At 32.4% G+C, this 14099-nt stretch overlaps 2 protein-coding genes across 2 annotated transcripts; both read left to right on the plus strand.

Annotated features, from left to right (window-relative positions):
- Positions 1-94: 94 nt before the first annotated feature.
- Positions 95-8045, plus strand: LOC111417523 (trypsin-3-like). The gene is made up of 5 exons (XM_023049828.2): positions 95-306; positions 7184-7411; positions 7459-7569; positions 7625-7765; positions 7818-8045. The coding sequence occupies exons 1-5, from the start codon at positions 142-144 to the stop codon at positions 8028-8030; spliced, it is 858 nt and encodes a 285-aa protein (XP_022905596.2). The 5' UTR covers positions 95-141; the 3' UTR covers positions 8031-8045.
- A 96-nt stretch (positions 8046-8141) lies between these two features.
- LOC111417527 (organic cation/carnitine transporter 2) lies at positions 8142-14086 on the plus strand. The gene is made up of 6 exons (XM_023049834.2): positions 8142-8518; positions 8576-8661; positions 8726-8888; positions 12728-13494; positions 13545-13732; positions 13783-14086. Exons 1-6 carry the CDS (start codon positions 8223-8225, stop codon positions 13999-14001), a joined length of 1719 nt encoding a protein of 572 aa, XP_022905602.2. The 5' UTR covers positions 8142-8222; the 3' UTR covers positions 14002-14086.
- The last annotated feature ends 13 nt before the right edge of the window (positions 14087-14099 follow it).

Consider the following 14099-nt stretch of genomic DNA (forward strand, 5'->3'; position numbering starts at 1 on the left):
ATAAAAGATACGGCCAAGGTGAAATTTCTCAGAATAATTGTTTCATTTTAGCAAATTTAATTAGTTATTATTTGTTCTTTGATAAATTTGATAAGCATGTTGAGTATGTTTCATTTCTATCTATGATTTTATCAAGAAATCATGGTTTATCCACCTGTTTTTTCTTCAAATATTTTAAATCAAATTTCCACTATGGTGGTAATACTACAAGTTCATAATATTTTCGGTGCAAATACAAATATTAGTCAAGATATTCGAATTATTAATGGAAGCTATGCTTTTTATCAAGAACATTTTTCTTATCAGGTTAGTAAATAGCTTTTAATCATTTATTATATATTCTTAGAAATATTTCTTTAAATTTACTTCATAAAAATAATATATAAAAAAATTAAATTCAAATTAGTGATAATTCACATCGCATTAAGTTTTGTTCCATAATAATCATCAAAAAAAGTCTGCAACTGGGTCTTTGTAAGGGTTATCTAATCTTTATGGAGGCTTTAGTAGTCTTATCTAGCATACACTAGAGAATACTTGCTATTATTAGGCATTACTCGATATTATGAAGTTAATTAGTTAGGCTTTGTAATTAATATTTATAGCCCAAAAGGTGCAGATTGTGGTGCAAAAAGACTAGTTTTTCTGCACTTAATCCCAACTCGGTTGCGCTTTTCTTCATACATCAAAGATTTATTCAGCAGTGGCATTCTTGGGTTGCCCAAAATAGTTTATGAGTTTCTGAATCGATTTCATTGTATAAACGAGGTCCTTTGGACGCCATTTTTGGATCCAAATCATCATTTTCGTCGTCTAAAGAAAGCCTAAATCTAAGATCTACTTTGAGCGCAACTCTACGCAGCGTCAAAGAAAAAGTTCTTGTAGCAGGGATCTAAAAATGTTGACAAGTAATACGTCTTGTTAAAGCACACTTCCTCCAAGTTAGAACGGGCTTGCATAGTTCGCTCAGTTTGTTGAATGAGCGCATCTTTCATTAGGTATCTGGTTAATGAAACTATTCTAGGTATCACATCTGATATAGGTGCATATGTGGAACTAGTTATTTTTGTTATCTCTTTGAAGAGCGCCTTAACAGCTGGTCAAATTTCCAAAATTTACACTCCTTGTTTCTGAGATATACTCTGAAATAATCCTTTTTTGTTCAAGTAGACGCTCCAGTAGGTAATATGTTGAGTTCCAGCGAGTTTGAATATCTTGAATCAGTTTATGTTTAGGCAGTCCATGTTTACATTGAATACTTTCAAGTTTTCTAAGTATATGTGCACTATTCAGAATTTTTGTTATTAGGAAATTAATGCATCATTTATCACCAGCTGGAGACTATGTATGAAGCAACGCCCTGAAGGAAGTAGAGTTTCCCTTACTCCTTTAACACCTTTAAATGGTATTTCCCATCTCGTTACACATTCTAACAGATCTCTTTTGATATTTTCTGATGTGTGTGATGCAGGAGAATGCACGATGTTTCGAACATGATTCAATTTCAAGTTTTCTGACATCCAGTGCAACTCCGAAATGCGGCATTATTATAAGTCCAAAGATCGGTAGTAAATGCTATATATATTTTTAGCCGTTTCTAACTCGCTCTTTAGTTTACTAACCACTCTCTCATACAAGTCTGGAATGATTTTCTCAGTGAAGTACGTCCTACCAGGAATAGTGTACCTTTTTGCACGAGAGTCGTTGGTGTTCCAGAGCTTTTTTTCGAATACTGGTTGCAGAGACGGTTGCACCAAAGGCTGACTTGAAAAGTCGGCAGATCACAGCCAGTCTGGGAGGCGAGTCGTTGACTATTAAAGCGCTAAGAGGATGTCCCCAAAGGGGAGTGCTATCACCACTGCTATGGTGCCTGGTAGTTGATGACTTACTGAACACCCTAATAAAAAATGTATTCAAGATTCAGGGGTATGCTAATGACCTGGTATTCACAATCCGAAGTAAATATGATACAATCATAACTCAGCTAATGCAGAAAGCCCTACTACTCACCAGTACTTGGTGTTGAAGCAATGGGCTTAGCATCAATCCAAATAAAATCGAAATATCATCATGGCGTCATACTTTTTTGGGACACTCGGTATAATCAATAATAATTTCCTGAAATGCGGTCTGAGACACAGTATAAGCCTGCAAAATATTAAACTCCTAACTTAATTAATAACTGAGCTACAGAAGACGGGAGCTGAGCTGAAGGACCCTGTATACAAAAGGATGCAGCTTCAAGTGCATTATCACTGAAAACAGTTTCCTCACTCAAGTTGATGCAGGGTAACCTCAGAGGACACCTCGAAATCCTCAAGGACCCATGTCTAAATCACCTGATTGAAATTAAAACGGAGGGTAGGCCTCAAGCCTCAACTAAAAAGAGGAGCCCTAGCCTGGTACAAAGATGCTTCAAAGACAGTTAGATCCTGAGTAGGTATGCTCATTTTTCAAGCAGAAGTTCTTGCTATAAACTTCTACACCGCTTTGAACCTACAGAAGGGACAAAAAGGTGCATTCATAAACATTTTCACAGACAGTCGGGCCACCTTAAAGGCAATTCAGGCCTACACGTGTGACTCCGCACTGATCAGAGAGTGTACCAGCAACCTGAGAGAACTCGCTAGGGGCAATGATGTTACCCTATGGTGGGTTCCAGGTCACAGCAACATTGAGGGCAATGAGAAGGCGGGCAAGCTGGACGCACGGCAAAACCCGAAAGTTTCTAGTATTAGTTCTAGTTTTAGTTCTAATTTTAGTTCAATATACTGTGCAACTGCGTCGCCAGAGGCCGCCTAAGACATAACATTTTCGGTAAAGCTCTCTTGACACCTACCTACATAAAGGTTCAAGACCTCAGGGCAATACTAAGGTTCATCAAGGACCTACAGTTGCCCTAAACTTTGGCTGGTATCGGATAGGTCTTATAGGTCGCGGTAACGAGAGGGGCCGCTCCCCTCAGCTGAACAGCAATAATAATAATAATTAAGATTGACTTGACATCCGGGTGGATACGGAGGTACGTGGAGATGATTCTACAGACGTATTATCTTGAGCATGACTTAAGGTTCCATAAGTTTGTAACGTTTTTGCTACTCTATTTATTTTTACACCACACAAAATACATTTTCCACCGTTCCTTCCTCCTCAAAATAACGCCGAACGAGAGATTTTTTGTTTACTATGTGGCATAGATTTAATGGATCTGATTTGAGCAATAATCTATTCATTACGTCTATATTGCATTGTTCTCTAGAAAGTTTTCTTGTGTAATTCAGCCGGTACATTCGAATATGTTTCTTACGTGCCTCTGCTGCTTCCTCTGATAACAACCCTTACGGCAAAAGAACATTTTCTATAACAATTGCCGCATGGATTAGGATTTTGTGCATAGTAGGAGTCATCGATATGGATCATATGTAGTTTCATCTCCGCAGTCTCATACCCATATAGAGCAAACTTTTTTTATATCCACTTTATGTGAACTTGAAATAACTTCTAAAATTACGTTTAACCGTCTTATTAGACTTATTCATTCATATATATAAATGATTTGCCTTTCAATCTAACGTCAGAGGTAACATGTGTGCATGCCGATGATACGTCATTTATAGCAACATCAAAAACGGAGCAAGAAATGAAAAGGTGCAGCGATAAAAACTTGGAAAGAGCAGAAATATGGTTCCGTAACAACAAATTAAAAATCAATACCGAGAAAACACAGTATTTAAAATTTGCGCCAAAAAATGATCCAACGATGTGTAATATCAAGTACTTAGGGATGAATATAGATAACAAACTTACCTGGCAGTCACATATATCGGATTTAGCTTCCAAATTAGCCAGTGCAATATATACTATCAGGAGAATGAAAATGGTCGCAACTCACGAAGCAGCAAAGATAGCTTATTTTCCAAATTTCCAAAGTGTTGCAAGTTATGGAATACAGTTCTGGGGTATGGCATCGGACTCAGTTCGTGTCTTCACCCTTCAAAAAAAGCAATCAGATCACTATGCAACCTAAAACCGTACGAAAGCTGCAAATACCCTGCCTTGTATTAGATACTCACCTGTTTGAAATATGTGCATGAGAACAAAGAAAAATATGTCAAGAACAATCACACACATAAATTCGATACAAGAAACAAAAATGCTCTACAAGTACCATATCACAGGACCAACACAACCCAAAATTACGTGGACTATTGGGGATCAAAATTGTACAACAAGATACCAAATTATCACGCCTTAATGTCCAAACAGTTTGCCAAAGAAGTGAAAAAACTATTAATTAACCACAGTTTCTATAATTAACCGCTTTTTTGTCAATTCCGTTACCTCTACAAGCAATAACATCGATCATGAGCTTTGTAGTTTCTATAACAACGCTGGGAGACCATCGTGCGGGTTTTCATTTCAGTCTGTCAAGGACCTTGATGTCGTACAAATTATAAGTGGCATAAAAAGCAACGCAATGGGCTGGGATAATTTAAACGCAAAAGTTATAAAATTGACAGTTCCTCATTTGATCCCGTATCTGACACATATTGTTAATGAGTGTATTGCTAGTGGTAAGTTCCCTACCCCATGGAAGTCAGCTTTAATTTTGCCTCTACCTAAGGTGCGTGAACCTGTTAATATCTCAGATCTTCGACCCATAAGTATACTACCAGTCTTATCCAAGATTTTAGAAAAGGTTATGTTTAACCAACTTAATAACTTCGTATCTTCAAATAATTTACTACCGACAACTCAATCTGGGTTTCGTGCTGGATTTAGTTGTGTTACTGCACTTTTGAACATTGTTGACGATATAGTTGAACAGACTGATAGAGGAAATCTGACGTTAGTTTGTCTTCTGGATTATTCCAAAGCTTTTGATCGTATTAACCACACCGTTTTGTCGGCAATTCTAAAGTATCATGGTCTGGATGATTCTTCGACGGCTCTAGTTACGGATTTTGTCTCGGGGAGACAACAAGCGGTGAAAATGGACGGGGTTAGATCGGAGTTTATTCCTACAAGATGCGGATGCCCGCAAGGTTCAGTCTTGTCGCCTTTGCTATACACACTATACACAGCCAATTTCATAAGTTGCATACAATACAGTCAACCACATTTCTACGCCGATGATACTCAGTTGAGTATATCTTTTTCTCCTGATGAAGTCGACGATGCATGTCGAAAGTTAAATCAGGATTTAGAGGCTATAATTGGACTATCTCGGCGTCACAACTTAATTATAAATCCAAAAAAAAACAGAAATTATACTCTTTGGTCCAACGAAAGTGAAAGAGCGGGTACGGGGTAGAGTTGGGGTGTGTGTTGAGGGAGAGAGGCTCGAATTGAAGGGGGTGGTGAGGAACTTGGGTGTGCTTATTGATGAGCGACTTACTTTCAGTAACCATGTTAACAGCTGTCTGCGAAAAGCTTATGCTAAGTTAAAATGTTTGTACTCCCAAAGATCCTTTTTAAATTTAAAAACAAAAAGGTTGCTTTGCGATTCTTTGGTATTGTCAACTTTTAATTACGGAGATGTTCTTTACTCTCCCTTTTTAACTTCGGTACTAAAATATAAAATTCAAAAGGTTCAAAATTCGTGTATACGTTTTATGTTTGGGTTGCGTCGATGGGAGAGTGTATCACCATACTTGCATACAGCAGACTGGCTAAATATGTGTAATCGGAGACTCGCTCACTCTGCATGCTTATTTTATAATACTATTGCAACGGAAAAACCGCCTTATCTTTACAGCAAGCTTACATTCCGTTCAGATATACATAACATCAATGTTAGATTTAGGGGAAGGCTAACACCTCCTGCTCATAAGACAGAATTTTATAAATCATGTTTTACATACCGTATAGCAAATTTCTTTAATCACTTGCCAGCACATCTTTGTAGTACATCCTTAAAACTTTTTAAAAACAAATATAAAGATTACTTATTCAATAAGCAATGATCATTTTGTGGGACGTGGGCGGCGCAGCATGTGCGTGGTCCGTGCGGCCGGGGGTGAGTCGGTTATGTGTTAAACTATGTTGAACTTTCAAGAATACGTATTAGTTTAAGTATTATGCGCCAATTGTATAAAAGAGTTGCACAGTAATACATGGTGTAGTGGAAGACCAATTCACTGTAATTGAACTCCACCATGAGATTGCCTCTAAAAGTTAATTTTGTTGTTATTATATTATAATCTTTTTTCTTTATTTGCGATTTTTTGTACTTTTTCTTCTTGTATTTATTTATTTTTGTGAGGCAATAAAGCGATTATTATTATTATTATTATTAAATACAATAATAAGTAAATAAATAAATAATAATAATTATTAATTTAAATTTACCGCCAAAATATCTAGTGATATTTTTCTGGTGATTTTTCCTAGTGTAAATCTGACTTTCGCGTTTACTCCTCCTGGTTTAAAAACAGAGTATAAATATCAAAGATTTCGGATTGCTCCGAAATAATAAAGGTTTAATGGTCGTTGTAAAAACGAACATGATAGTTTAATTTTATAAATTAATAATAAAAGATTACTTATTCTTGCTTTTAAGAAGGTGATTAAAGTTTTTAATATTAATTAAAGCGGGAAATACAAAACAAAGATTTTCGCAAAAATTTCGAAAACGAATCGATCCATTTAAAAAAAATAAATACTAACATGTAGTACCTTAAAAGACCTTTAAAATGAGGTATCACTTGACACCCCTTTCCATTTAAGATCTTTAAGGGGTTGGTTTCTGGCGTCGGGGGGTTGAAGTGAGTGAGTCAATTTTTGCATAAAAAGTTGTCCCCCTTGGTTTTATTCTTTACATATTTCAGCGATTTTCTTTTTAAACTTCCGGATTTACAGAAATTGAGGTGGAAAGTTTTGAAATGAACATCCTGTATATAAATCTTGTAACATGAAATTTCTTTGGCAAATCCTCAAGGTCGCTTCTGACCGAGGCAGTACAGTAAAGTATTGATGTGATATTAATTGTAGTGTGTCATCGGCGAGCAACCTCGGCTAAACTTGAATGGAAAATGAATGATTACGTTTGATTAAGCCGAGGCAACTCTCCCATTGGAGATCTTGTTGCCATAAAAAATTGAAAAGATTTACTTTCATATTCAACAATACCTAAAAAAAATTAAGAAATTATAATAATAATTTTAAAACGATTTTTTTTAAGGTATCGTTATCGAAATTTGGCCAACATTTTTGCGGCGGAACAATTTTAAATTTGGAATACATCGTAACAGCGGCTCATTGCATTTATAACAATCGAAGACCGTCGGATATTACGGTCAATTTAGGAAGTTTAAAGCAAGGTTTAGGCGTTAGAAGAAAAGTTACGGACATTTTTATGCACCCCGGTTATGATAATAAAAATTTAAGACACGACATCGCAATTCTTAAGGTATATTTCGGTTTAAAATAATTTTGTATTATTTTTTTTTCTTTTAGATACCTTCATTAGGAAATTTTACTAATTTTATAAAAAATATTACATTACCCGATTCATCTCCAAAAGCAGGAACTAATTGTACTGTAGCTGGATGGGGTGTAACTGAAACGGTAACAAATAAATAATTAAATTTAAAAATATTAAAAAATATATGTAATGTTTTAGTCCGATTCGGGAACATTGCATTTAAAATACGCTAAAGTTCCAATTATTTCGACACCTCGGTGTAGAGCTAGTTATAAGGATCAATTAAAAAAGGAGATGTTTTGTGCTGGTTATTTAGAAGGAGGATCTGATGCTTGCCAAGTAATAAATAAAATTAAATTCATAAAACAATTTTATTCTTAAATTTCTTTAGGGCGACTCCGGTGGTGGATTAATTTGCGATCAAATATTAACTGGAGTGGTTTCTTGGGGTCACGAATGTGGCGAAAAATATTATCCAGGTGTCTACACCGATGTTTTTTATTATAAAGATTGGATCCGTTCAAAATCTAATTGTTTAAAATTAATTTCGTCGCATCTTATTATTTTTATTTGTTTATTTATTAATTTGTTGTTATTAAAATAAATTGAATAGAATTAATTACTTCTAACATTTTTATTGAGTAATGTAGATTCCAAGAAAATAATTGACATAGTTATATTTCTTATCACAAAAAAAGCTTTCCACGTTTACACTTCAGTTGATTACGTGAATTTAAGCGCAATTACAACTGCCTTCAATTCCTACTAGTTTAGTGTTGTTTTCTGGGTTAAATGGATGTTAATTGTGTTCAAGAGTGAGATGAATGAGGTTGATGAAAAAGCCGATGAAAAACTTAATCAAAAATATAATGAAAAAGTTGATTTTGATGATATTTTGGAATTAGTTGGAGGATATGGACGTTTTCAAAGAAGATTTAATTACATATTTAACGTATTGTTTTTGGCTTTGGTATGTATGGTAATTAGCAATCTATTTTTGGCCTTGAGTGTACCCAAACATTGGTGTTATGTGCCGGGTAGAGAAAACACCAATTTTACTATAGAACAATGGAAAGAAATTACAATTCCAAGGTGAAATTAAAAATTTAATCCTTTTTTCGTTTTATGGCAATATGTTTTTTTTTTCAGAAATCAATCGGGTGAAAATTTAAAAAATGATTTTGCATCTTGTAAAATGTATCGAAATTTCAGTTTGGATCAAAACGAAATTGTTGGTAAATTAAATTCGACTCGAAATAACCAGTTACATTTTTATTAATAACTAATTACTGTTTTTAGATTGTCAATTTGGATACGATTTTGATACAACATGGTACACAGAAACCTTCGCTATGAAACAGAAATGGGTTTGTGGTAACGAGATAAATGTGGCAAATGCTTTCTTTTTTCAAAAATTAGGAGACATTTTTGGAGGTTTAATTTTTGGTCCAATAGGAGATCAGTAAGTCTCAACGAATAATATAAAATTTTTGAAAGCTTCATAAATGATCATATCTCAAAAAGTAATTAAGATATCAAGATGATTTAATCGCCATTTTGTAGCAAATTTAATTAAGTTTCAACACGCTAAAAATAATTTCTTCATTTTTATAAATCTGGGTGATACGATTTTTTTAATTCATCTCTACATATTCACTTGTTGACAGTTTTGGATTATAAAACAAATTTAAAAAAATCATATCTCAAAAAGTAATTGAGATATCAAGATGATTTAATCGCCATTTTGTAGCAAATTTAATCAAGTTTCAACACACCAAAAATTATTTCTTCGTTTCAATAAACTCCGGTGGTACAATTTTTTATATCCAACTCCGCGTCTATTGAGATCAACTAGATAAATATGTCATTTACAACGTTGTATCTCAAGAACGAATTGAGATACAGTTATGAAATAAAAACCATTTTAAAGCAAATTAAATGAATATTAATTAAGATAAAAATGATTTCTTTATTACTACAAATCTGTCCGTTATGATTTTTTTAATTTATCTCTACACATTTACTTATCACCTCAAATTGAAAATCATATCTCAGAAAGTAATTGAGATATCAAGATGACTTAATCGCCATTTTGTAGCAAATTTAATCAAGTTTCAACACACCAAAAATTACTTTTTCGTTTCAATAAACTCCGGTGGTACGATTTTTTAAATCCAACTCGGCGTCTATTGAGATCAACTAGATAAATATGTCATTTACAACGTTGTATCTCAAAAACGAATTGAGATACAGTTATGAAATAAAAACCATTTTAAAGCAAATTAAATGAATATTAATTAAGATAAAAATGATTTCTGTATTACTACAAATCTGTTTGTTATGATTTTTTTAATTCATCTCTACACATTTACTTATCACCTCAAATAAAAAATCCTATCTCAGAAAGTAATTGAGATATCAAGATGATTTAATCGCCATTTTGTAGCAAATGTAATCAAGTTTCAACACGCGAAAAATTATTTCTTCGTTTCAATAAACTCCGGTGGTACGATTTTTTAAATCCAACTCCGCCTCTATTGAAATCAACTAGATAAATATGTCGTTTACAACGTCGTATCTCAAGATCGAATTGAGATATAGTTATGAAATAAAAACCATTTTAAAGCAAATTAAATGAATACTAATTAAGATACAAATGATTTCTTTATTACTACAAATCTGTCTGTTATAATTTTTTTAATTCATCTCCACACATTTACTTATCGCCTCAAATAAAATATCATATCTCAGAAATTAATTGAGATATCAAGATGATTTAATCGCCATTTTGTAGCAAATTTAACCAAGTTTCAACACACCAAAAATTACTTCTTCGTTTCAATAAACTCCGGTGGTACGATTTTTTAAATCCAACTCGGCGTCTATTGAGATCAACTAGATGAATATGTCATTTACAACGTCGTGTCTCAAGAACGAATTGAGATACAGTTATGAAATAAAAACCATTTTAAAGCAAATTCAATGAATATTAATTGAGATAAAAATGATTTCCTTATTACTACAAATGTGTCCGTTATGATTTTTTTAATTCATCTCTACACATTTACTTATCATCTCAAATCAAAAATCATATCTCAGAAAGTAATTAAGATATTAAGATGATTTAATCGCCATTTTGTAGCAAATTTAATCAAGTTTCAACACACCAAAAATTATTTCTTCGTTTCAATAAACTCCGGTGATACGATTTTTTAAATCCAACTCGGCGACTATTGAAATCAACTAGATGAATATGTCATTTACAACGTCGTGTCTCAAGAACGAATTGAGATACAGTTATGAAATAAAAACCATTTTAAAGCAAATTAAATGAATATTTAATTAAGCTAAAAATGATTTCTTTATTACTACAAATCTATCTGTTATGATTTCTTTAAGTCGTCTCTACACATTTACTTATCGCCTCAAATCAAAAATCATATCTCAGAAAGTAATTGAGATATCAAGATGACTTAATCGCCATTTTGTAGCAAATTTAATCAAGTTTCAACACACCAAAAATTATTTCTTCGTTTCAATAAACTCCGGTGGTACAATTTTTTATATCCAACTCCGCGTCTATTGAGATCAACTAGATAAATATGTCATTTATAACGTCGTATCTCAAGAACGAATTGAGATACAGTTACGAAATAAAAACCATTTTAAAGCAAATTAAACGAATATTAATTACGATAAAAATGATTTCTTTATTGCTACAAATCTGACCGTTATGATTTTTTTAATTCATCTCTACACATTTACTTATCACCTCAAATAAAAAAATCCTATCTCAGAAAGTAATTGAGATATCAAGATGACTTAATCGCCATTTTGTAGCAAATTTAATCAAGTTTCAACACACCAAAAATTGTTTTTTCGTTTCAATAAACTCCGGTGGTACGATTTTTTATATCCAACTCCGCGTCTATTGAGATCAACTAGATAAATATGTCATTTACAACGTTGTATCTCAAGAACGAATTGTGATACAGTTATGAAATAAAAACCATTTTGAAGCAAATTAAATGAATATTAATTAAGATAAAAATGATTTCTTTATTACTACAAATCTATCTGTTATAATTTTTTTAAATCGTCTCTACACATTTACTTATCGCCACAAATCAAAAATTATATCTCAGAAAGTAATTAAGATATCAAGATGATTTAATCGCCATTTTGTAGCAAATTTAATCAAGTTTCAACACACCAAAAATTATTTCTTCATTTCAATAAACTCCAGTGGTACGATTTTTTAAATCCAACTCTGCGTCTATTGGGATCCACTAGATAAATATGTCATTTACCACGTTGTATCTCAAAAACGAATTGAGATACAGTTATGAAATAAAAACCATTTTAAAGCAAATTAAATGAATATTAATTAAGATTAAAATGATTTCTTTATTACTACAAATCTATCTGTTATAATTTTTTTAAGTCGTCTCTACACATTTACTTATCGCCTCAAATCAAAAATCATATCTCAGAAAGTAACTGAGATATCAAGATGACTTAATCGCCACTTTGTAGCGAATTTAATCAAGTTTCAACACACCAAAAATTACTTCTTCGTTTCAATAAACCCCGGTGGTACGATTTTTTATATCCAACTCGGCGTCTATTGAGATCAACTAGATGAATATGTCATTTACAACGTCGTGTCTCAAGAACGAATTGAGATACAGTTATGAAATAAAAACCATTTTAAAGCAAATTAAATGAATATTAATTGAGATAAAAATGATTTCCTTATTACTACAAATGTGTCCGTTATGATTTTTTTAATTCATCTCTACACATTTACTTATCACCTCAAATAAAAAAATCCTATCTCAGAAAGTAATTGAGATATCAAGATGATTTAACCGTCATTTTGTAGCAAATTTAATCAAGTTTCAACACACCAAAAATTATTTCTTCGTTTCAATAAACTCCGGTGGTACGATTTTTTATATTCTATCTATTGAGATCAACTAGATGAATATGTCATTTACAACGTTGTATTTCAAGATTATATTGAGATACAATTATGAAATAAAAACCATTTTAAAGCAAATTAAATGAATATTAATTAGGATAAAAATGATTTCTTTATTACTACAAATCTATATACTTTTAATTCATCTCTACACATTTACTTGTCATCTCAAATCAAAAGTCATATCTCAAAAAGTAATTAAGATATTAAGATAATTTAAACATCATTTTATAGCAAATTTAATCATATTTCCACAAATCAAATATTTTTCGTTGCCATAAATCTTTAATATGTACCTTTTTAATTTTTTTTTTAAGATATGGTCGCCGATTAATTTTTTATTTAACCTTCACAATATTATTTGTGAGTCGCCTCGCAATGTTGCTCACAAGCTCATCAACAACACTCTTCATGATAACGTGTTTTTTAAGTGGCTCAGCAACATTTGGTGTATTCCAATCATCATTGGTGATAGCATTAGAAATTTGTCATCGAAAAGTTCACGCTTACATGGCAATGTGTCAATGTGTTGGCTGGGCAATTGGTTTTTGTATTATGCCATTTATAATGTGGTATTTAAAAGAATGGAAATCATTTATACTGATGACAACGATTCCGAGCGGAATTTTCTTTTTCTCTCATCGTTTCATGATCGAATCGCCCCGATGGTTATTTAATAAAGGAAAACGAAAGAAATGTTTAATGGCGATGAGAAAAATTGGAAAAATTAATGGGGTTGATGTTGGTGATGAACTAGAAAGCATGGTTTTGATTGGAAATGAATTGAAACCCGAAAAGGTTTATGGGGCGATGAGTATCTTTTCGCATTGGAGGTTTGCTAAAAATTCAATTATTTTAATTATGGGTTGGGCTATTGAGAATGTAGTGTATTATATTTTAACGATGAATATTATTAATTTGGGTGGAAACCCTTTCATGAATTTCTTCTGGCAAGGATTAGCTGAAATTCCTGGGAATGTTTTGGGGAAAATAGCTGCTGATAAAATTGGAAGGAAATGGTCCGCTTTTATCGCATATGTTGGGCTTGCTTTCGGAACTCTTCCCATTTTATTTACAGTTTATGGTAAGAAAAGTTTATGTAATAAAACGTAACAAAATTTAATTTTCTTTTAGATAAAAATTATGAATACATCACATTAATCTTTGGGGTTTGTTTAAAATTCTTGCTCACGTTTGCTTTTTATGCTATTAATTTACAAGCTTTGGAAACATTTCCTACTGCAGTTAGGCAAAGTGGAACTTCCGTTGGAGGTGTTACAGCTAATATATTTGGATTATTAGGTCCTTACATAGTTTATTTAGTAAGTTAAGTTTCTTTTAAAATATGATTTATTATTTCGAATTATTTAAGGGAACAACAACAAACGCATCCATTCCTTACTTAATTTCTTTCACCTTAGCAATTGCTTATGCATTTTCACTTTTATTTTTACCTGAAACTTTAGGTGAAAAGCTTCCAGACACATTAAACGATGCTCATGTATTCGGTAAAGATCAACCTTTTTTTTATTTCCCAAAACGAATGCATTCAATGGTCCCAAATAAAGAAAATACTCAAAAAATAAGTTAATCAAGAAATAAAAATATTAAGTTTAAATAAATATTTTATTAAAAGCGCCATCTTTTGTCCTTATCCTTACTCAACCACAACATTTCAATCACCATGAA

Source organism: Onthophagus taurus, chromosome 3 (assembly GCF_036711975.1).
Source record: "Onthophagus taurus isolate NC chromosome 3, IU_Otau_3.0, whole genome shotgun sequence".
In the NCBI taxonomy this organism is placed as follows: domain Eukaryota; kingdom Metazoa; phylum Arthropoda; class Insecta; order Coleoptera; family Scarabaeidae; genus Onthophagus; species Onthophagus taurus.